Source organism: Pleurodeles waltl, chromosome 2_1, assembly GCF_031143425.1.
Source record: "Pleurodeles waltl isolate 20211129_DDA chromosome 2_1, aPleWal1.hap1.20221129, whole genome shotgun sequence".
Classification (NCBI taxonomy): Eukaryota; Metazoa; Chordata; class Amphibia; order Caudata; family Salamandridae; genus Pleurodeles; species Pleurodeles waltl.
This window is the reverse complement of record NC_090438.1, coordinates 379,686,361-379,710,577: the sequence shown is the minus strand read 5'-3', so window position 1 is coordinate 379,710,577 and position 24,217 is coordinate 379,686,361. Positions and strand designations below refer to the sequence as shown.

At 44.4% G+C, this 24,217-nt stretch overlaps 1 protein-coding gene across 7 annotated transcripts in view; it reads left to right on the top strand.

Moving 5' to 3' along the window:
- Positions 1-24,217, top strand: part of BCORL1 (BCL6 corepressor like 1) — an 860,657-nt gene that overhangs the window by 683,841 nt on the left and 152,599 nt on the right. For all 7 annotated transcript variants that reach the window (XM_069212828.1, XM_069212837.1, XM_069212844.1 and 4 more), the window contains 2 exons: positions 12,147-12,292; positions 12,431-12,508. In XM_069212828.1, the coding sequence (XP_069068929.1) occupies positions 12,147-12,292; positions 12,431-12,508 (224 nt within the window). The remainder of the gene's footprint in view (positions 1-12,146; positions 12,293-12,430; positions 12,509-24,217) is intronic.

The following is a 24,217-nucleotide window of genomic DNA, read 5'->3' as shown; positions in this document are numbered from 1 at the left end:
GTTCCAAAAAAGAGCGCAGCAAGTAGTAGAAGAAGGACAGGGTATCTCCAATAATCAGATACGGTCAGCAATGGATGCTGCAGACACAGCTGCTAGAACTGTCAACACAGCAGTAACAATAAAGAGACATGCATGGCTGCCTACATCAGGATTTAAACCAGAGATACAGCAAGCTGTGCTGAATATGCCATTCAACGGACAGCAGTTGTTTGGGCCGGAGGTGGACGCTACGATCGAAAAACTTAAGAAAGACACTGACACGGCCAAAGCCATGGGCGCACTCTACTCCCCACAGAGCAGAGGCACATTTCGAAAGACACAATTTCGAGGGGGGGTTCGAGGGCAAACCACAGAAGCCACAACCTCACAAACAAAGCCCACTTACCAGAGCCAGTATCAGCGGGGAGGTTTTCGGGGACAATATAGAGGGGGACAATTTCAAAGGAATAGAGGAAAGTTCCAAAGTCCCAAAACTCCTCCAAACAAGCAGTGACTTCAAGGTCACAAACCCCCAACACATAACACCTGTGGGGGGAGACTAACCAAGTTTTACAAACATTGGGAGGAAATAACAGACACTTGGGTCTTAGCAATTATCCAGCATGGTTATTGCATAGAATTTCTCAAATTCTCTCCAAACATCCCACCGAAAACACACAATATGTCAAAACAACATATAGATCTTCTAGGACTAGAAGTTCAGGCATTGCTACAAAAAGAAGCAATAGAGTTAGTACCAAAACAACAAATAAACACAGGAGTTTACTCCCTGTACTTTCTGATACCCAAAAAAGACCAGAGTCGGAGACCTATACTAGATCTCAGAACATTAAATACCTACATCAAAACAGATCACTTTCACATGGTTACATTACAAGACGTAATCCCACTGCTCAAACAACAAGACTACATGACAACACTAGACCTAACGGATACATATTTCCATATACCAATACATCCTTCACACATAAAGTACCTAAGGTTTGTATTCCAAGGGATACATTACCAATTCAAGGTGTTGCCATTCGGAATAACAACTGCACCAAGAGTTTTTACAAAATGCCTAGCAGTAGTAGCTGCACATATCAGAAGGCAGCAAATACATGTGTTCCCGTACCTAGACGATTGGTTAATCAAAAACAACACGCTAAGACGGTGCTCACAACACACAAAATATGTCATAGAAATCCTCCACAAACTAGGTTTCTCAATCAACTACACAAAGTCACACCTTCTGCCGTGTCAAACACAGCAATACTTAGGAGCAACAATCAACACAGCAAAAGGGATTGCCACTCCAAGTCCACAAAGAGTTCACACATTTCACAATGTGATACAGACCATGTATCCAAATCAAAAGATACAAGTCAAACTGGTGATGAAACTACTAGGCATGATGTCTTCATGCATAGCCATTGTCCCAAACGCAAGGTTGCACATGCGGCCCTTACAACAGTGCCTAGCATCACAATGGTCACAAGCACATGGTCAGCTTCTAGATCTGGTGTTGATAGACCGCCAAACATACATCTCGCTTCAATGGTGGAACAGTATAAATTTAAACCAAGGGCGGCCTTTCCAAGACCCAGTGCCACAATACGTAATAACAACAGATGCTTCCATGATAGGGTGGGGAGCACACCTCAATCAACACAGCATCCAAGGACAATGGGACATACAGCAAAAACAGTTTCACATAAATCACTTAGAACTGTTAGCAGTATTTCTAGCGCTCAAAGCATTTCAACCCATAATAAGCCACAAACACATTCTTGTCAAAACAGACAACATGACAACAATGTATTACCTAAACAAACAGGGAGGCACACACTCAACACAGTTGTGTCTCCTAACACAGAAAATATGGCATTGGGCGATTCACAACCACATTCGCCTAATAGCACAATTTATTCCAGGAATTCAGAACCAGTTAGCAGACAATCTCTCTCGGGATCACCAACAGATCCACGAATAGGAGATTCACCCCCAAATACTAAACACTTACTTCCAAATGTGGGGAACACCACAAATAGATCTATTTGCAACAAAGGAAAACTCAAAATGCCAAAACTTCGCATCCAGGTACCCACAAGATCAGTCTCAGGGCAATGCGTTATGGATGAGCTGGTCAGGGATATTTGCTTATGCTTTTCCCCCTCTCCCACTCCTTCCATATCTAGTAAACAAATTGAGTCAAAACAAACTCAAACTCATACTAATAGCACCGACATGGGCAAGACAACCTTGGTACACAACACTACTAGACCTCTCAGTAGTACCTCATGTCAAACTACCAAACAGACCAGATCTGTTAACACAACACAAACAACAGATCAGACATCCAAATCCAGCATCGCTGAATCTAGCAATTTGGCTCCTGAAATCCTAGAATTCGGACACTTAGACCTCACACAAGAATGTATGGAGGTCATAAGACAAGCTAGGAAACCTACCACTAGACACTGCTATGCAAATAAGTGGAAAAGATTTGTTTATTACTGCCATAATAATCAAATTCAACCCTTACACGCATCTGCCAAAGATATAGTAGGATACTTACTACAATTGCAAAAGTCAAAGCTAGCTTTCCCTTCAATAAAGATACATCTGACCGCAATTTCAGCCTACCTGCAAATTACGCACTCAACTTCATTATTTAGGATAGCAGTCATAAAAGCATTTATGGAAGGCCTAAAGAGAATTATACCACCACGAACACCACCAGTTCCTTCATGGAACCTCAACATTGTCTTAACACGACTCATGGGTCCACCTTTTGAGCCCATGCACTCTTGTGAAATGCAATACTTAACATGGAAAGTTGCATTTTTGATTGCCATCACATCTCTAAGAAGAGTGACGAAATTCAAGCATTTACCATACAAGAACCATTTATTCAAATACACAAGCATAAAGTAGTTCTACGGACAAATCCAAAATGTTTACCAAAAGTGATCTCACCGTTCCACTTGAATCAAACGGTAGAATTACTAGTGTTCTTCCCACAGCCAGATTCTGTAGCTGAAAGAGCACTGCATACATTAGACATCAAAAGAGCACTAATGTACTACATTGACAGAACAAAACTAATTCGAAAAACAAAGCAACTATTTATTGCTTTCCAGAAACCTCATACAGGGAATCCAATTTCTAAACAAGGCATTGCTAGATGGATAGTTAAGTGTATTCAAACCTGCTATCTTAAAGCAAAGAGAGAGCTGCCTATTACACCAAAGGCACACTCAACCAGAAAAAAAGGTGCTACCATGGCCTTTCTAGGAAATATTCCAATGAACGAAATATGTAAGGCAGCAACATGGTCTACGCCTCATACATTTACCAAACACTACTGTGCAGATGTGTTAACGGCACAACAAGCCACAGTAGGTCAAGCTGTACTACGAACATTATTTCAAACAACTTCAACTCCTACAGGCTGAACCACCGCTTTTGGGGAGATAACTGCTTACTAGTCTATGCACAACATGTGTATCTGCAGCTACACATGCCATCGAACGGAAAATGTCACTTACCCAGTGTACATCTGTTCGTGGCATTAGTCGCTGCAGATTCACATGCGCCCACCCGCCTCCCCGGGAGCCTGTAGCCGTTTAGAAGTTGATCTTGAACATTTGTAAATTTGTAAATATATTACTTTAAACTTCATTATGTACATTCATATTCACTCCATTGCATGGGCACTATTACTAGCATACACAACTCCTACCTCACCCTCTGCGGGGAAAACAATATAAGATGGAGTCGACGCCCATGCGCAATGGAGTCGAAATGGGAGGAGTCCCTCGGTCTTGTGACTCGAAAAAAGACTTCTTCGAACAAAAACAACTTGTAACACTCCGAGCCCAACACCAGATGGCGGGATGTGCACAGCATGTGAATCTGCAGCGACTAATGCCACGAACAGATGTACACTGGGTAAGTGACATTTTCCATATATATATATATATATATATATATATTCGATGGCATGTGTAGCTGCAGATACACATGCTGTGCATATCCCGCCATCTAGTGTTGGGCTCGGAGTGTTACAAGTTGTTTTTCTTCGAAGAAGTCTTTTCGAGTCACGAGATCGAGGGACTCCTCCCATTTCGGCTCCATTGCAAAGAAAGTCGCAAGTTCGACGCAGCGGGAAAAAGAGTGGCAGCACAAGCAGCCAATCAATGACGCATTGCAAATTCACAGGCTTTGCTGTCAAGATATGACAGAGCCCACTGGGATGAAATGCAACACTTTATTGAACATCTGCCCAAAGAATTCCAAAAACGTGCACAACAAGTGGTAGAAGAGGGCCAAAGTATCTCAAATAACCAGATACGTTCAGCAATGGACGCAGCAGACACAGCTGCAAGAACTGTAAATACAGCGGTGACAATTCGGACACATGCATGGCTGCGCACCTCAGGATTCAAGCCCGAAATCCAACAGGCTGTGCTTAATATGCCTTTTAATGGACAGCAGTTGTTTGGGCCGCAAGTGGACACAGCTATCGAGAAGTTGAAAAAAGATACAGATACGGCCAAGGCCATGGGCGCGCTCTACTCCCCACAGAGCAGAGGCACTTTTAGGAAGACACAATTTAGAGGGGGGTTTCGGGGTCAAACCACAGAACCCTCAACTTCACAAACCAGGCCCACATACCAGAGCCAGTATCAGAGAGGAGGCTTTCGGGGACAATACAGAGGGGGACAGTTCCCTAAGACTAGAGGGAAGTTCCAAAGTCCCAAGACCCCTTAAAACAAACAGTGACTTCAGTGTCACAAATCCCCAACACGTAACACCAGTGGGGGGGAGACTAACAGATTTTTACCAAAATTGGGAGGAAATAACAACGGACTCGTGGGTCCTAGCCATCATCCAACATGGCTATTGCATAGAATTCCTACAATTATCACCAAATGGGCCTCCAAAAACACACATGTCCAAACAACATATGGATCTATTACTGATAGAAGTCCAAGCGTTGTTACAAAAAGATGCAATAGAACTAGTACCCAATCATCAAAAAGGGACAGGGGTTTACTCCCTGTACTTTCTCATACCCAAAAAGGACAAAACTCTAAGACCTATATTAGATCTCAGAACACAAAATCTTTACATCAAATCATATCACTTTCACATGGTGACACTTCAAGACTTAATCCCCTTGCTCAAACAACAAGACTACATGACGACATTAGATCTCAAAGATGCGTACTTCCATATACCCATACATCCTTCACACAGGAAATTCTTAAGGTTTGTAATCCAAGGAGTACATTACCAGTTCAAAGTGTTACCATTCGGAATAACAACAGCACCAAGGGTATTTACAAAATGCCTTGCAGTAGTAGCGGCACATATCAGAAGACAGCACATACACGTATTCCCGTATCTAGACGATTGGTTAATCAAAACCAGCACCCAGAAACAATGTCTTCAACACACAAAATACGTCATAGAAACCCTTCACAAACTAGGGTTCTCACTAAACTACCAAAAATCACACTTACAGCTGTGTCAAATACAACAATACTTAGGAACAACAATCAACACAAAAAAAGGGATTGCCAATCCAAGTCCACAAAGGGTACAAGCATTCAAAAACGTAATACAAAGCATGCACCCAAGCCAAAAGTATCCGGTAAAATTAGTGATGAAACTACTAGGCATGATGTCCTCATGCATAGCCATTGTCCCAAACACATGCGGCCCTTACAACAGTGCCTAGCAACACAATGGACACAAGCACAGGGTCAACTTCAAGATCTAGTGTTGATAGACCGCCAAACACACACCTCGCTTCAATGGTGGAATCCTGTAAATTTAAACCAAGGGAGGCCTTTCCAAGACCCAGTGCCTCAATACGTAATCACAACAGAAGCTTCCATGGTAGGGTTGGGAGCACATCTCAACCAACACAGCATCCAGGGACAATGGGACACTCAGCAGAAACAACTTCACATAAATCAGCTAGAACTACTAGAGTGTTTCTAGCGTTGAAAGCATTTCAACCACTAATAGCCCACAAACACATTCTTGTCAAAACAGACAACATGACAACACTGTATTACTTAAACAAACAGGGAGGCACACACTCATCACAACTGTGTCTCTTAGCACAGAAGATTTGGCATTGGGCGATTCACAATCACATTCGCCTAATAGCGCAATACATCCCAGGAATTCAAAACCAATTGGCCGACAATCTCAGTCGAGATCACCAACAGATCCACGAATGGGAGATTCATCCACAGATACTGCAAACCTACTTCCAAAAGTGGGGAACACCGCAAATAGACCTATTCGCAACAAAAGATAACGTAAAATGCCAAAACTTCGCATCCAGGTACCCACAGTCTCACTCCAAAGGCAATGCGTTATGGATGAGTTGGTCAGGGATATTTGCTTACGCTTTTCCCCCTCTCCCACTCCTTCTGTATCTTGTAAACAAATTGAGTCAAAACAAACTCAAACTAATACTAATAGCACCAACTTGGGCACGACAACCTTGGTACACAACATTACTAGACCTGTCAGTAGTGCCTCATTTCAAACTACCAAACAGACCAGATCTGTTAACTCAACACAAACAGCAGATCAGACACCCGAATCCAGCATTCGTTCAGTCTAGCGATCTGGCTCCTGAAGTCTTAGAATTCGGACACCTAGACCTTACACAAGAATGTATGGAGGTCATCAAACAGGCTAGAAAACCTACTACAAGACATTGCTACGCAAATAAATGGAAACAATTTGTTTATTACTGTCAAAATAATCAAATTCAACCATTACACGCGTCCGCAAAAGACATTGTAAGCTACTTACTACACTTACAAAAATCTAACTTAGCTTTTACGCACATTAAAATACATCTCACAGCAATTTCATCTTATCTGCAAATTACACATTCAACTTCACTATTTAGAATCCCAGTCATAAAAGCATTTATGGGGGGTCTAAAAAGGATCATTCCACCAAGAACACCACCAGTTCCTTCGTGGAACCTCAATATTGTATTAACGAGACTCATGGGTCCACCATTCGAACCCATGCACTCTTGTGAAATGCAATACTTAACCTGGAAAGTAGCCTTTCTAATAGCTTTCACATCCCTCAGAAGAGTAAGTGAAATACAAGCCTTTACCATACAGGAACCCTTTACACAAATACACAAACATAAAGTGGTTCTACTCACAAATCCCAAATTTTTCCACAACCAGACTCTGTAGCTGAAAGAGCATTACATACATTAGACATAAAAAGAGCTCTAATGTACTACATTGATAGAACTAAACAATTTTGCATTTTTGATTGCCATCACATCTCTAAGAAGAGTGAGCGAGATTCAAGCATTTACCATACAAGAACCATTTATTCAGATACATAAAAATAAAGTAGTTCTAAGAACAAATCCTAAATTTTTACCAAAGGTTATCTCACCGTTCCACTTAAATCAAACAGTAGAATTACCAGTGTTCTTCCCACAACCAGACTCTGTAGCTGAAAGAGCATTACATACATTAGACATAAAAAGAGCTCTAATGTACTACATTGATAGAACTAAACAATTTCGCAAAACAAAACAATTGTTTGTAGCTTACCAAAAACCTCATACAAGGAATCCAATATCCAAACAAGGCATTGCCAGATGGATAGTTAAATGTATTCAAACCTGTTATGTTAAAGCTAAAAGAGAACTGCCTATTACACCAAAGGCACACTCCACTAGAAAGAAAGGCGCCACAATGGCATTTCTAGGAAATATACCAATGACAGAAATCTGTAAGGCAGCCACATGGTCTACGCCTCATACATTCACTAAACATTACTGCGTGGATGTGTTAACACAACAAGCCACAGTAGGACAAGCAGTACTAAGAACATTATTTCAAACAACTTCAACTCCTACAGGCTAAACCACTGCTTTTGGGGAGATAACTGCTTACTAGTCAATGCACAGCATGTGTATCTGCAGCTACACATGCCATCGAACGGAAAATGTCACTTACCCAGTGTACATCTGTTCGTGGCATGAGATGCTGCAGATTCACATGCACCCTCCCACCTCCCCGGGAGCCTGTAGCCGTAATAAGTTGATTAAAGTTAAACTTGTACATTTGAAAATTTGTAAATATAACACTTTTAGTCACATTATGTACATACATACTTACTCCATTGCATGGGCATTATTACTATATACACAACTCCTACCTCACCCTCTGCGGGGAAAACATTCTAAGATGGAGTCGATGCCCATGCGCAATGGAGACGAAATGGGAGGAGTCCCTCGATCTCGTGACTCGAAAAGACTTCTTCGAAGAAAAACAACTTGTAACACTCCAAGCCCAACACTAGATGGCGGGATATGCACAGCATGTGAATCTGCAGCGTCTCATGCCACGAACAGATGTACACTGGGTAAGTGACATTTTCCATATATATATATATACACAATATATATATATTGATTTTCTGTAACTCAATATCCATAAGGAGAAAAACAATACAAAAGATTTGGTTTGTTAGATACTCTAATATATAACACTGTCTCAAACTAACATCAGTTAAATTGAATCTCTTGGCGATTTACCTAAAGTAATACAAACTTGATGTCAGCACATATATAAACATTGAAATCCTTATTGGTTCCACAATTGGAGTGGTTAAAATTCACACCATGTGTACTCCCTCCCCGGATTAAAATACAAACATGGCCATTTCGGCTATCTAGAGTAAAAGACATAAGCAAAAATATATGTTTACACCATTGCAGTTCTCCAATTAAATACTCCAATTCTTGATCTGTGTTTAGTCCATTCTCCACTGCCCTAAGGTGCATGATCCACATTGATTCCCTCTAAGTCTGTACCCTGTAGTGTTTCATATGTGAGGTGAGCCCACAAACATTCCATATTATAAACTTAAATGTCGTCGTCACCCCAGTTCACATTCTATCCTCTTCCCAGTATTCCCTGTCCAGGAACTCCACTGTTGTCGCCACTTCCACATCTAAAGTGGAACTATATATGTAGCCGCCTCCCCACCCACCAGGTAAACACAAAAAACCAACATGTGCATCCCCAATCATTACCAGTGCCCCCCAGATCTCGCTCCACAATTAGCAGTACACAATCAACTTCAAACCCCGATCAAAATAAAAAAGTAAAGAGCAATTGTACCCCTAAAGGTTACTAGAAACAAATACCAACTCTCACACATGCCAATCACGCTTCATGCACCCACACATCCGTTTATAGCGCTGGGATGGATGTGGCTGCGTGCCAGCTCTCGCTATCAGTGTTGAGGCACACAGCCGCTCTTCATCAGCTCCAGTCGCTGTCACTCACTCTCAACTATGTTCAACTTGATGTTGTCACAGAACTCACCAGCTCTGTCAGTATCGCACCTGCACTGCTCTGACACACACATCAGTCATCCTTAATCACTAGGGTGGGGGTTTGGCTGCCCTAACATCCTACATCTATCTCTTGCCCACCCCTGACGGCACATTACAAGCGTTGTGAAGGAGTACCTGCAGATATCTTATTACTTCAGTCTGAACCTCCCCAGCTGTCCATTGCAGATCATCTATCTTTTAGGAAGCACTCTCAGGGTCTCTCAGATAGCGGGACTTCATCCACGATGCTGGTACTGCTGTCATCTGAGTTGAAGGCCATAACCTCCTCTGCCAGTGTTCTCACCTCCTGATTCTGATCTCTGTCGCTCGCATCCACATGACATGTTTCTGGACGCGCAGCCACCAAACCCTGTGCTCCGACCCCGAGTGTTCCAAGGCCAGGGTACCATCTCGATGGACCACCATATCTTGGGAGGAGCGGGAGGCCTGTCTGGCCCGTCATCTCTTTCCTCCTGACTGCCGAGGGGTCCGTGTCTCTATGAGACCATCTCCAGTCACCGGCGACGCAGTAATCAGAGCATCCTCCTGCAGCTCAAGCCAGTCCCAGCCAGCCTCCGGAGTAGCAAAGAAATATGCACAGTCAGCATGCAGTACTTCCAAATTGGCTGGGTAGAGCAACATGTACTGGAGCCCCATGGCCTTCCATTTTTGTTTCACACCTCTGAAGGATGCCGTTAGCTTCTGGTATAATCAGGGAAAATACAGATCACCAAAATTCCAAACCACTACATATCAAAACTTCAGGAATGTTAGATTTCACCTTTGAACTAAACTCTTATGCAGGATCCTCTAATACGCTGAATTATTCCATCTTAGTACAACCTGTGTCACAGAGAACAATTTTGATCAGAACTTTATTGCATATGAGTTACGCTCCTTTGCAGTCTCCTCTCTGACCCCGAGGATGCTAAAGATTCTTGGTTTACAAAGATAATATCTGTCTAGTGGTTGAAATGTAATTTAATTGTATTTAAATTATTTTTCCATAAGAACCTTTTGTCCATTATTTGAGCTATTTGGTAATGTCTGATCTTCACTTTTCCTTGTGCAGGATACCACACCACTGCAGTGCTGGCCATAGCAGCATTCAATATGGGTTAGCCCTCATTCTTCTGCAGCGATATGTGAGAGATGGAGGACCAGGCCTGTTGACAGCTGTCCCTGTCTCCACTTCACAAAGGTGAACTAAATATGGTGATGGTTGTCAGCTGCCCTGGTCTTACATCTCTGGCATAAGGATGCAGGAAAATGAGAGCCAAAATTTGTCAAACCTTGAACAGGCAGTAAACCCACTAATGCCTACCAAATTTGATGGATTTAGATGTCGATTTGTTTGATTCATAGTGGAATTTCCATTCAGACCAATTTTGTGATCAGCCCTCCCTTAATCATGCTGTGGTAAAATCGACATTATCAAAGTACGTCTCCTGTAGTTTTCTGTTTTTCAAAGTCGGGTGCAGAAAGATGATGGGAGACTGAAGGGCCAGGATATTAGCAAAGTAAAAACAGCTTTTCATATGGACAGTTGTGTCAACCTTAAACAGAGGCAAAGATGTCACCTATGTAATATATAATTATAGGTTGGATTAAAGGGATGTAAATGTGTTGGGAGTATGCCCCCCCCCCCTTGGATCCCTTTGGACTGTACTTACCAGTGGAGTTAATTTGATCTGCTAGCTCTGAGTGTATCAAACTTGGTTGAGTTAGTTGGTGTCAAGCCAACCTGCTTACACAGCACACCCCTTCAACATTTTGTCTAGTGTCATTCTGGATGTACATTGGTTTTCAACTCTCTTGGGGATGTTGATAGATGGTAAATCACATTCCCCTCCAAATCAGCAATATAACTGTTTCAGTAAGAGTGAATACATATCACAGTGGCACCATTTAAAAGATGGGGACTGCCAACCCCTTTCCTTTTTTTTTGCATTTGTTTTGTAAGTGGTTACGACGATCGAGGTCATGAAGATGAGGGGTAACAGGAGACTGCTACCCCTGTCGTGTTAATCTGACGTGTGGGAACCGCTTTGTATTATGTCCAAGTGAAATACACTGAGTTTTTGTGTTCCTAGGGTATTATTATTCCACTGTGGCTGGTAACGCCAGTTATAGGTGCCATCAGGTTACCTACCTTACAGGTGATGTACTAGAGGACCTTCATAAATAAGTTGTAAAAATATACCAGTGCTGAAACGATTCAGATGTTAAGGACACATGTTTTTTGTAACTGAATCTCCATCACAATCCTATATTCCATTTTGTATTTAACCTTATTACCACGTCACTTTTCTGCCTCTGTCCTCTAGCTCCATCTGTGTGATGTGTGTACCACATGACCATGGGCTTTTTGCTGGGGCCTTGTTAAAGATAGAGAGTACAGAGGTAGAGTTTGTTCCTTGATACTGACCAATACTGAAGAGCTTGTTATGGAAGGATTATTTGTATCCATTTCTCCTATTAGGGCAGCTTTTATGAGGACGACTCTCAATTAATTGGTTGAAGTTATTCATGATTTTAAGTTTGAAGTTTAATTTTACGGGACCCCATTAAGCCATGAAATCTGTGCTTCTTCCTAATCTTTTCATTTTCATCAAACGTGACTGAACTGCCACATCACCTTACATCTCTGCTTATTTGAGCCAGTGAATTGTTATGGGCATGTTTACAGGACATTGAAGAGTTAATAACTGCCATTGCTAAATATCAATTTTGTGTAATTTTGCAGGCCAATTCATGATGCTACAGTGAATGATAGCTTGGAGGCAGTCTGGCTTCTTCTGTCATATGGTGCTGATCCAACGCTGGCCACATACTCTGGACAAACAGCAATGAAACTAGCAAGCAGTGATGCAATGAAACAGTATCTAAATGGTAACACTAATTGCAAGATTTATTTGTGAACTCGTTTTGATGTCTTGTTCTAGGAGTTTTCATCATTTCGAACTCCTAATTCTTCCCTTTACATTGTTCGTCCGTACTTCTGATGTTCTCTACTGTCATTGGTTTCAGATTACCTCGATGATCTTAAAGGCCGTTCTGATGGCGATCCTCACGTTTTCTGGGACTTTTATAGCAGTGCTGTTTTGGGTGAGTTATTTGAAGTTTGATTTATTGTTTTCCATTGTGATCTGTTTTATAGCACTCTTCCTCTGAATTTGAAGTACACTCATGGTCTTGCAAGAATAATGCTACTTTTAAAGGAGGGATTAAAACTCCTCTCAGCACCGAAAGGAAGGTGAGTACAACCACGTTCTAGTGCTCCAAATGCAGTTTTTCAACTATGGATCTCCTATTCCTAACCTACATTTTCCCAAACACTTTGGCCCTCATTCTGACCTTGGCGGGCGGCGGAGGCCGCCCGCCAAAGTCCCGCCGTCAGGTTACCGTTCCGCGGTCGAAAGACCGCGGCGGTAATTCTGACTTTCCCGCTGGGCTGGCGGGCGGTCGCCTTCAGACCGCCAGCCAGCCCAGCGGGAAAGAGGCTTCCACGATGAAGCCGGCTCGGAATCGAGCCGGCGGAGTGGAAGCTGTGCGACGGGTGCAGTTGCACCCGTCGCGTATTTCACTGTCTGCGCAGCAGACAGTGAAATACATGTAGGGGCCCTCTTACGGGGGCCCCTGCAATGCCCATGCCAGTGGCATGGGCACTGCAGGGGCCCCCAGGGGCCCCGCGACCCCCCCTACCGCCATCCGGATCTCGGCGGTCCGACCGCCGGGATCTGGATGGCGGTAGGGGGGGTCGGAATCCCCGCGGCGGTGCAGCAAGCTGCGCCGCCGCGGAGGATTCAATGGGGCCGCGGTACACTGGCGGGACCCCGCCAGTGGTGCCGGTCCGACCGCGGCTTTACCGCCGCGGTCGGAATCCCCATTGGAGCACCGCCGGCCTGTCGGCGGTGCTCCCGCGGTCCTCCGCCCTGGCGGTCAAAGACCGCCAGGGTCAGAATGACCACCTTTATGTCTACAATAAAACCTGCTTCTTAAAGCAGTTAAATTGAGAAATCATCAACTGGTACCACTAACCTGGGATGTGACCGACTGCCGATGGCATAGGACCTGTGCTGGTGGAGCTCCCCGGCAGCGCTTCAGTGTCTAGGTAGTCCTGATCACCCCAACTGCCCTTTTCCCATGTCGCTGCTGGTCACCTAGAGCGCTGAGCAATCTGGAGCACTGCCGTCCGCTCCTCTAATGTGAGGATGAGATCTCCTGGTGTAGCAACTCCCCGGGCAGGCCGCGCTGCATCCAAGATGGTGGCGCGCTGGGCCATAGCTTATTGATGGGCCCGGCAAGCGCAACAACACACTCTAGGGCACTGAGGCAGGTTGGTGGGCGGCTGCCCGATCGATTGACTGCTTGATACGGACATCGCATCCAGCCGCGCTGCTCCGGTTCCTGCCTGCCCTGAGAAATAGAGGTCACGAAAATAAATGTGCTGTGAGGGGGTGCGGGGTCTGAAATGACTTCTCATTGGCTAAAAAGCAACCCCCCATAGGGCTAGTGCACTCATTCTACCAGAGCAACAGCTGCAACCACTTCTTTAGCACGTGGAGTTCCAGTCTTGGTCATCTGCCAGGCAGCAAACATGGGCGTCCTTGCACACATTTACTAAACACTACTGCCTGGACAGTCAGGTCCGAAGGGACGGGTACTTTGCCTGTTCGGTCCTGCAGGACTTTTTAGTGTGATCTTGGTTCGCAGACCCTCTTCTTGGGATGGTATTGCTTGGGTATTTTTTCTAAGGTAAGGAATCTGCAACTGGAAGTCCCGATCAGATGAACAATTTAGTTACTTTCGGCAACGATTTATCTGGTAGAGACATATTCTAGTTGCAGGGTCCTTACTGACCCACCCATCCTCTCCGCTCTGTAACTGATTTCTAGGGAAAGCTTACACAAATCCGCAGAGGGTTCTCAATCTCCAGAACCAACTGACTATTTTTCTGCCACATTGTTGCTTGCCAGTCAGGATGGTGATGCGCCTGCTTGGCATGATTGCATCATGTATAGCAATAGCTCCACATGCAAGACGACACTCCTGCAATGGTCCCATGTGTATAGCATCTCAGTAGTCACAAGTGAGGGACAGCCTGGAGGGTTTAGTGTTGGTTTCATCCAGGGTCCATCAATTGCTGAATTGCTGGAACACAGAAAACAAACTAAAGGGTAGAATCTTCATTGACCTAATCCCGCAAGTGACAATCACTACAGATGTATCACTCATAGGCTGAGCTGCACACATGGAGGAACATTGCTGTGCAGGCTCAATGGTCTGCGCATCAACCAAGTTCCACATCAGTGTTCTAAAACTAGTAGCCATCCAACTTGCAGTCAGAGCATTTCTCCCCAACATAGTTGAGAAAAATATACTTCTCCTACCAGACAATATAACAGCAGTGTACTACATTGAGACGCAGGGAGGTACACATTCAATAGAGCAGTCTCAACTAGCACAAACCATATGGAAATGGGCTACCACACACAGTATCCACCTCCTGGTGGAATACCTACCAGGAGTGGACAGTTCAGTAGAGGACCTACTAAGTAGGACGCAGCAAGAAGTTAACGAGCGGGAAGTCCAACCTCATGTCCTATACAAATACTTTCAACGGTGGGGAATACCAGAGATAGATCTCTTTCCCACCTCAGAAAATGCAAAATCCCAAACATTTGCATGAGGGCACCCCCATCCACAGTTCATGGACAATGCTCAATGGATGAGCTGGTCAGGGATATTTGCAGATGCTTCTCTGCCTCTCGCACTCATTCCATATCTGGTCAGAAAATTCAGGCAAACATTGTAGGAAGCTGGCCTGGTGTTTGGTGGACACCTGTGGTGATGTCACCTTATACCAGGTCCAGACAACCCCTATTAGTTAATGTAAGCAGTGTCTAGGAAGCCAGGGCTCTCTAGAGGTGGCTGTGGATGAGCAGCCAAGACTTAGTAAGGAGACATGCAAAGCTTATGCTATACCACAATAGTCACACAGTAACTTATCACACATGAAAGGAACCCCACAGTGTTACAAAAATAAATGTACTTTATTATTATAGTAGCACCACACTAGATTACTTCTAGGCAGTCCCCTAACTTGAGGTAATTACACAATATGTATATATATATATATATATATATATATATATGTATGTTCGATGGCATGTGTAGCTGCAGATACACATGCTTTGCACATCCCGCCATCTAGTGTTGGGCTCGGAGTGTTACAAGTTATTTTTCTTCGAAGAAGTCTTTTCGAGTCACGAGATCGAGGGACTCCTCCCCTTTCGGCTCCATTGCGCATGGGGGTCGACTCCATCTTAGATTGTTTTCTTTCCGCCATCGGGTTCGGACGGGTTCCTTTTCGCTCCGCGTTTCGGTTCGGAAAGATAGTTAGAATCTCGGAAAATTCGACGGTATTGTTTGCGTTCGGTATCGGGTTAGTTACAACAGATCAACACCGAATTTTGAAGAGCTCCGGTGGCCCTTGGGGGTTTTCGATCCCCCGTCGGGGCCTGGTCGGCCCAACCACGTGTCTCTTCAAGGCTAATGGAACGAACCCCATTCCGCTTCTGCCCCAAATGTCACAACAAGTATCCTTATACAGATCAGCATCTTGTGTGTGTCTCCAGAACACAAAGAAGATACTTGTGAAGCCTGTTGGGCGTTTCGGTCGAGGAAGACATTAAGAGACCGAAGAGCGAGAAGACTACAGATGGCGTCGGCGCCGACAGGACAAAACACTTGGAGGAGGAAGAAGAAACCTTCTCCATCGAGGATTCGGACTCTGATGAGGTCGATCCCGAACTGACGCCGAAAACCGTGAGTAAGACGTCGACACACAAAACTCACGCAAAGACCACTATAGCCCAGGCGACGCCACCGCCAGCAGGCCATGGCTTAACCCGAAAAATAGGCGACCGATCATCGGCACCGAAAAAGGGCATGCATGTGTCGAAGACATCCGACTCCGGTCGAGATACCGGCACAGAGCAGACTCGACCCCGAGACAGCGGGTCAGAGCAAGTTTGGCACCGAGAGGGCGGCACCGAAACAAGTCTGCACCGAGAGACCAGAACGCCGAAAATTAAAAAAGTGTTGTCGGAGCCGAAAAAGACTGCTGAAAAAGTTTCCATACTGAAACATCCGGCAAGAAGACCGAAAAGAAGTTCCTACACAGAGGAACAGGGACTGTCCTCACAAATTCAAGGACATAGGTTCGGACAAGAACTAGAGTCGATGGAGCCAGACTACACTCAGAGAAGGCTCCACATCCAAAAGGACACAGGGAAGATAAGTACTCTTCCCCCAATTAGGATGAAAAGAAGACTTGCCTTTCAAGAAAAGGACAAGCAGCCACAGGCAAAGGTGGCAAGACAAGTACCCCCGCCACCATCTCCACCACGCTCAATGCAGACATCACCAGTAGCCACTCCACAACTGATGCAGTCCCCAACTCATACTGGAATGAGTCAGGATGATCCCGACGCATGGGATCTTTATGATGCGCCAGTATCAGATAACAGCCCAGACTGTTATCCAGCGAGACCGTCGCCACCTGAGGACAGTACAGCCTACACACAGGTGGTGTCAAGAGCAGCGGCGTTTCATAATGTCACCCTGCATGCAGAGCCTATTGAGAATGACTTTTTATTTACCACACTATCCTCCACACATAGCCAATACCAAAGTCTCCCTATGCTACGTGGAATGCTAAAACACTCCAAACAGGTGTTTTAGGAGCCTGTGAAGGGCAGGGCCATAACTCCAAGGGTGGAGAAGAAATACAAGCCGCCGCCAACAGACCCTGTATACATCATGCAGCAATTAACACCAGACTCTGTGGTAGTAGGGGCAGCTCGCAAGAGAGCGAACTCACACACCTCGGGAGACGCACCACCTCCAGACAAGGAGAGTCGCAAGTTCGACGCAGCATGGAAAAGGGTTGCAGCACAAGCGGCCAACCAATGGCGCATTGCCAACTCACAGGCATTGCTGGCGAGATATGATAGGGCTCATTGGGACGAAATGCAACATTTCATTGAACACTTGCCCAAAGAGTTCCAAAAAAGGGCACAACAGGTGGTGGAGGAAGGACAGAGTATCTCGAACAATCAGATACGCTCGGCAATGGATGCAGCAGATACAGCTGCTAGGACAGTAAATACAGCAGTGACCATAAGGCGACACGCATGGCTGCGTACATCAGGATTCAAGCCGGAAATACAACAAGCAGTGCTGAATATGCCATTTAACGGACAGCAGTTGTTTGGGCCGGAGGTGGACACTGCTATCGAAAAACTTAAAAAGGACACTGATACGGCCAAAGCCATGGGCACACTCTACTCCCCACAGAGCAGAGGCACATTTCGTAAAACACAGTTTCGAGGGGGGTTTCGAGGACAAAGCACAGAACCCACAACCTCACAAACAAGGCCCACTTAACAGAGCCAATATCAGCGGGGAAGTTTTCGGGGACAAAATAGAGGGGGCCAATTCCAAAATAGTAGAGGAAAGTTCCAAAGTCCCAAAACTCCTCAAAACAAGCAGTGACTTCGACATCACAAATCCCCAACACATAACACCTGTGGGGGGGAGACTAACCAAGTTCTACAAACATTGGGAGGAAATAACAACAGACACTTGGGTCCTAGCAATTATCCAGCATGGTTATTGCATAGAATTTCTCAAATTCCCTCCGAATGTCCCATCGAAAACACACAATATGTCAAAACAACGCATGGATCTTCTAGAACTAGAGGTCCAAGCGTTGTTACAAAAGATGCAATAGAACTGGTACCAATTCATCAGAGAGGAACAGGAGTTTACTCGCTGTACTTTCTCATACCCAAAAAGGACAAAACTCTAAGACCTATATTAGATCTCAGAACATTAAATATCTACATCAAATCAGATCACTTTCACATGGTGACATTACAGGACGTAATCCCATTGCTCAAACAACAAGACTACATGACAACACTAGACCTAAAGGATGCATACTTCCATATACTGATACATCCTTCACACAGAAAATACTTAAGGTTTGTATTCCAAGGGGTACATTACCAATTCAAAGTGTTGCCATTCGGGATAACAACTGCGCCAAGAGTTTTTACAAAATGCCTGGCAGTAGTGGCTGCACATATCAGGAGGCAGCAAATACATGTGTTCCCGTACCTAGACGATTGGTTAATCAAAACCAACACGCAAGAACGGTGTTCACAACACACAAATTATGTCATAGAAACCCTCCACAAACTGGGTTTCTCACTCAACTACACAAAGTCATACCTTCAGCCGTGTCAAACACAGCAATACTTAGGGGCGACAATCAACACAACAAAAGGGATTGCCACTCCAAGTCCACAAAGGGTACAGGCATTTCACAATGTAATACAGGCCATGTATCCAAAACAAAAGATACAAGTCAAGATGGTGATGAAACTACTAGGCATGATGTCCTCATGCATAGCCATTGTCCCAAACGCAAAATTGCACATGCAGCCCTTACAACAGTGCCTAGCATCACAATGGTCACAGGCACAGGATCATCTTCTAGATCTAGTGTTGATAGACCGCCAAACATACACCTCGCTTCAATGGTGGAACAATATAAATTTAAACCAAGGACGGCCTTTCCAAGACCCAGTGCCTCAATACGTAATAACGACAGATGCCTTCATGATAGGGTGGGGAGCACACCTCAATCAACACAGCATCCAAGGACAATGGGACACTCAGCAGAGACAGTTTCACATAAATCACTTAGAACTACTGGCAGTATTTCTAGCGTTGAAGGCATTTCAACCCATAATAAGCCACAAAAACATTCTTGTCAAAATAGACAACATGACAACCATGTATTATCTGAACAAACGGGGAGGGACACACTCGACACAGTTGTGTCTCCTGGCACAGAGAATATGGCATTGGGCGATTCACAACCACACTCGCCTAATAGCACAGTTCATTCCAGGGATTCAGAATCAGTTAGCAGACAATCTCTCTCGGGATCACCAACAGATCCACGAATAGGAGATTCACCCCCAAATACTAAACACTTACTTCCAAAGATGGGGAACACCACAAATAGACCTATTTGCAACAAAAGAAAACGCAAAATGCCAAAACTTCGCATCCAGGTACCCACAAGATCAATCTCAGGGCAATGTGTTATGGATGAGTTGGTCAGGGATATTTGCATACGCTTTTCCCCCTCTCCCACTCCGTCCATATCTAGTAAACAAATTGAGTCAAAACAAACTCAAACTCATACTAATAGCACCAACCTGGGCAAGACAACCTTGGTACACAACACTACTAGACCTCTCAGTAGTGCCTCATATCAACCTTCCAAACAGACCAGATCTGTTAACTCAACACAAACAACAGATCAGGCATCCAAATCCAGCATCACTGAATCTAGCAATTTGGCTCCTGAAGTCTTAGAATTCGGACATCTAGACCTTACACAGGAATGTATGGAGGTCATAAAACAAGCAAAGAAACCAACCACAAGACATTGCTATGCAAATAAGTGGAAAAGATTTGTTTTTTATTGCCATAATAATAAAATTCAGCCATTACACGCATCTCTCTGCTAAAGACATCGTAAGCTACTTACCACATTTACAAAAGTCAAAGCTAGCTTTTTCATCCATTAAAATGCATCTTACCGCAATTTCAGCTTATCTGCAAATTACGCACTCAACTTCATTATTTAGGATCCCAGTCATAAAAGCATTTATGGAGGGCCTAAAGAGAATTATCCCACCAATAACGCCACCAGTTCCTTCATGGAACCTTAACATTGTCTTTACACGACTCATGGGTCCACCTTCTGAACCCACGCACTCATGTGAGATACAATATTGAACATGGAAAGTAGCGTTTCTCATTGCCATCACATCTCTAAGAAGAGTAAGTGAAATACAGGCATTTACCATACAAGAACCCTTTATTCAGATACACAAGCATAAAGTAGTTTTACAAACTAATCCAAAGTTCTTACCAAAAGTCAAATCACCGTTTCACTTAAATCAAATAGTAGAACTACCAGTGTTCTTTCCAGAACCAGATTCTGTAGCTGAAAGAGCACTACATACATTAGACATCAAAAGAGCTTTAATGTACTACATTGATAGAACAAAACAAATACGGAAAACAAAACAACTGTTTGTTGCTTTTCAAAAACCTCATACAGGGAATCCAATATCCAAACAAGGCATTGCCAGATGGATAGTTAAATGTATTCAAACCTGTTATCTCAAAGCAAAAAGAGAACTGCCTATAACACCAAAGGCACATTCAACTAGGAAGAAAGGTGCTACTATGGCCTTTCTAGGAAACGTTCCAATGACTGAAATATGTAAGGCAGCCACATGGTCTACGCCTCATACGTTTACCAAACATTACTGCGTGGATGTGTTAACAGCACAACAAGCCACTGTAGGACAAGCAGTACTACGAACTTTATTTCAAACAACTTCAACTCCTACAGGCTGAGCCACCGCTTTTGGGGAGATAACTGCTTACTAGTCTATGCAAAGCATGTGTATCTGCAGCTACACATGCCATCGAACGGAAAATGTCACTTACCCAGTGTACATCTGCTCATGGCATGAGACGCTGCAGATTCACGTGCGCCCACCCGCCTCCCCATGAGCCTGTAGCCGTTTCAAAGTTGATCTTGAACATTTGTCAATTTTTAAATATATCACTTTAAACCACATTATGTACATACATATTTACTCCGTTGCATGGGCACTATTACTATAATACACAACTCCTACCTCACCCTCTGCGGGGAAAACAATCTAAGATGGAGTCGACGCCCATGCGCAATGGAGCCGAAAGGGGAGGAGTCCCTCGATCTCGTGACTCAAAAAGACTTCTTCGAAGAAAAACAACTTGTAACACTCCGAGCCCAACACTAGATGGCGGGATGTGCAAAGCATGTGAATCTGCAGCGTCTCATGCCACGAACAGATGTACACTGGGTAAGTGACATTTTCTATATATACATATATTTATATATGTATATATATATATGTATTTTCATTCAATGGCATGTGTAGCTGCAGATACACATGCTGTGCATTAGTAGTCCACCATCCAGTGTTGGGCTCGGCGTGTTCCAAGTTGTTTTTGTTCGAAGAAGTGTTTTAGAGTCACGGGATCGAGTGACGACTCCTCTTTGGTTCCATTGCGCATGGGCATCGACTCCATTGTTGGATTGTTTTCTTTCCGCCGTCGGGTTCGGACGTGTTTTCTCTCGCTCTGAGACTTCGATTCAGAAAACTCTGTAAAACTCTCTTTTTGTCAGTATTGTATCGATCGGGGTAATATCCTTCCATCGACACAGCAGTACTGTCGGGAAAACAACTTTGTTCGCTCTTCGGGCCGCGCGCACCCAACTCTGGCCTATTCGGGCCGACCGCATGAAAGTCTCATGGATTGGACTCCATTCCGATTCTGTCCTCGGTGCCACGCGAAGTACCCGTACACAGACCAGCATCTGGTTTGCAACCTCTGCCTTTCCCCAGACCATTGGAAAGAAAACTGTGAGGCATGTTGATCCTTCTGATCGAAAAACACTCTTTGAGACAGAAGGGCAAGAAGACTCGAAATGGCGTTGAGGAGCCGTGAACCTCTCGACGTAGAAGAAAAAGAATTGATGCAGACCGCAGTCTCAGTTCGAGATTCTGAGTCCGAGCAGGAATCAGAAGACAGACCAGTCATAGCAGGACAACATGTGAGTACATCTGCCCCCTGCACCCTCACAAAAGAAAAAGCACAAGGCCTTGGGTACGCCACTGCCAGAAGGCCACGGCTCGGCCTGGAAAAAGACTGTCGGTGACCAACTTCCCAGTTCGGCACCGAAAAAGGCCAATCCTCCGAAAACATCGGAGACAACAAAGAGCTCCGTTTCCTACTCCACTAGACACCACTTTTCGGAGTCGAAAATTAGAAAGCCAGTTTTAGGAGCCGAAACCTTCGTCCTCATCATCTTTTTCGATCGAGCATGCTTCGGAACTGAAAATACCAACTTACACAGAGGAACATGGACTTTCAAAGAAACTTAAAGAAAGCCCCAAAACCTCTGAAGAGGAGTTAGAGGTACAATCAATACTAGGAATTATGGATGAAAGGCAATCCTGAATCCACATCCATAAGGAAACAGGGAGAAGTCTGACAGCACCTCCTTTAAAAACAGAGGAAGCTAGCTTTTCAGGAGGAATTGGACACTATGCAGCCTCCAGCAAAAGTGCCAAAGCAGAAGGAGAAACCACCGCCTCCTCTATCTCCTCCTCCTCATTCTCCTCCTATTAGCCCTACACCAGTGCAGTCACCCACTCATTCTTATGATTCACAACAGGACAATGTGGATCCATGGGATCTTTATGACCCAGATCCCATTCCAAGTAAGAATCCAGACAGCTATCCCTCTAAACCATCACCACCTGAGGATAGTACTGTCTATAACCAAGTCATAGCTAGGGCTGCAGCATATCATGGTGTCACCATGCATACAGAGCCCCTCGAAAGGATTTATTTAACACTCTATCCTCAACACATTCTAGGTATCAATGCCTCCTGACGCTCCAAGGCATGGTAAAACATGCGGATCAGATCTTTAGGGAACCTGTTTAAGCACGCATCATAACACCTAGGATAGAGAAAAAATATAAACCTGCACCCTCTGACCCTGATTATATCATCCATCAGGTACCTCCTGATTCTGTGGTAGTTAGTGCTGCCAGGAAGAGAGCAAATAGTCAGTCATCAGGAGATGCATCCCCTCCTGATAAAGAGAGCAGGAACTTTGATGCTGCAGGGAAAAGAGTTGCATCCCAGGCAGCAAATCAGTGGAGAATAGCCAACTTGCAAGCACTATTAGCTCGCTATGACAGAGCCCATTGGGACGAGATGCAAGACATAATACAGCATCTCCCCAAAGAACACCAGAAAAGGGCCAACAAGTAGTGGAGGAAGGGCAAGCCATTTCTAACAATCAAATACGATCTGCCCTAGATGCAGCAGATACCGCTGCTAGGAGCGTCAACTCTGCAGTCACTATACGCAGCCATGCATGGCTCAGATCTTCTTGATTCAAGCCAGAAATACAGCCGGCTGTGTTGAACATGTCGTTTGATTAAAAACATCTTTTGGGCCAGAAGTAGACACAGCCATAGAAAAATTGCGAAAGGACTCTGACACAGCAAAGGCAATGGGTGCACTCTACTCTTCACCATATAGGGGGTCCTTTCCTAAACCTCAGTTTCGAGGGGTTTCAGACCACAGTCCTCTGAGTCATCCACCTCACAGGCAAAGCCAACCTACCAACCTCAATCCCAATGTGGTAGTTTTAGGGCACATATAGAGGACAGTACCCCAGAAATAGAGGGGAATTTCAGGCCTCTAAGCAGCACCACAGCACCAAAAACAGTGACTTCCCTCATTACCTTCCACTCCACACCTCTCCTGTGGGGGGAAGACTACAACAGTTCCACACAAATTGGCAAAATATTACCACAGACAACTGGGTGCTATAAATTATCCGCAATGGCTATTGCCTAGAATCAATAAACACTCCTCCAAATATCCCACCAAGGTCACACAAACTATCCACAGAACACACCATTCTGTTACAAGAAGAGGTCCAATCTATACCACACAAACAAGCAATAGAATTGGTTCCACAGTCTCAAATAGGGACAGGAGTTTACTCACTATATTTTCTAATTCCCAAAAAAGATGGCACCTTCAGGCCAATATTAGACCTCAGGTCCCTCAATCTTTACA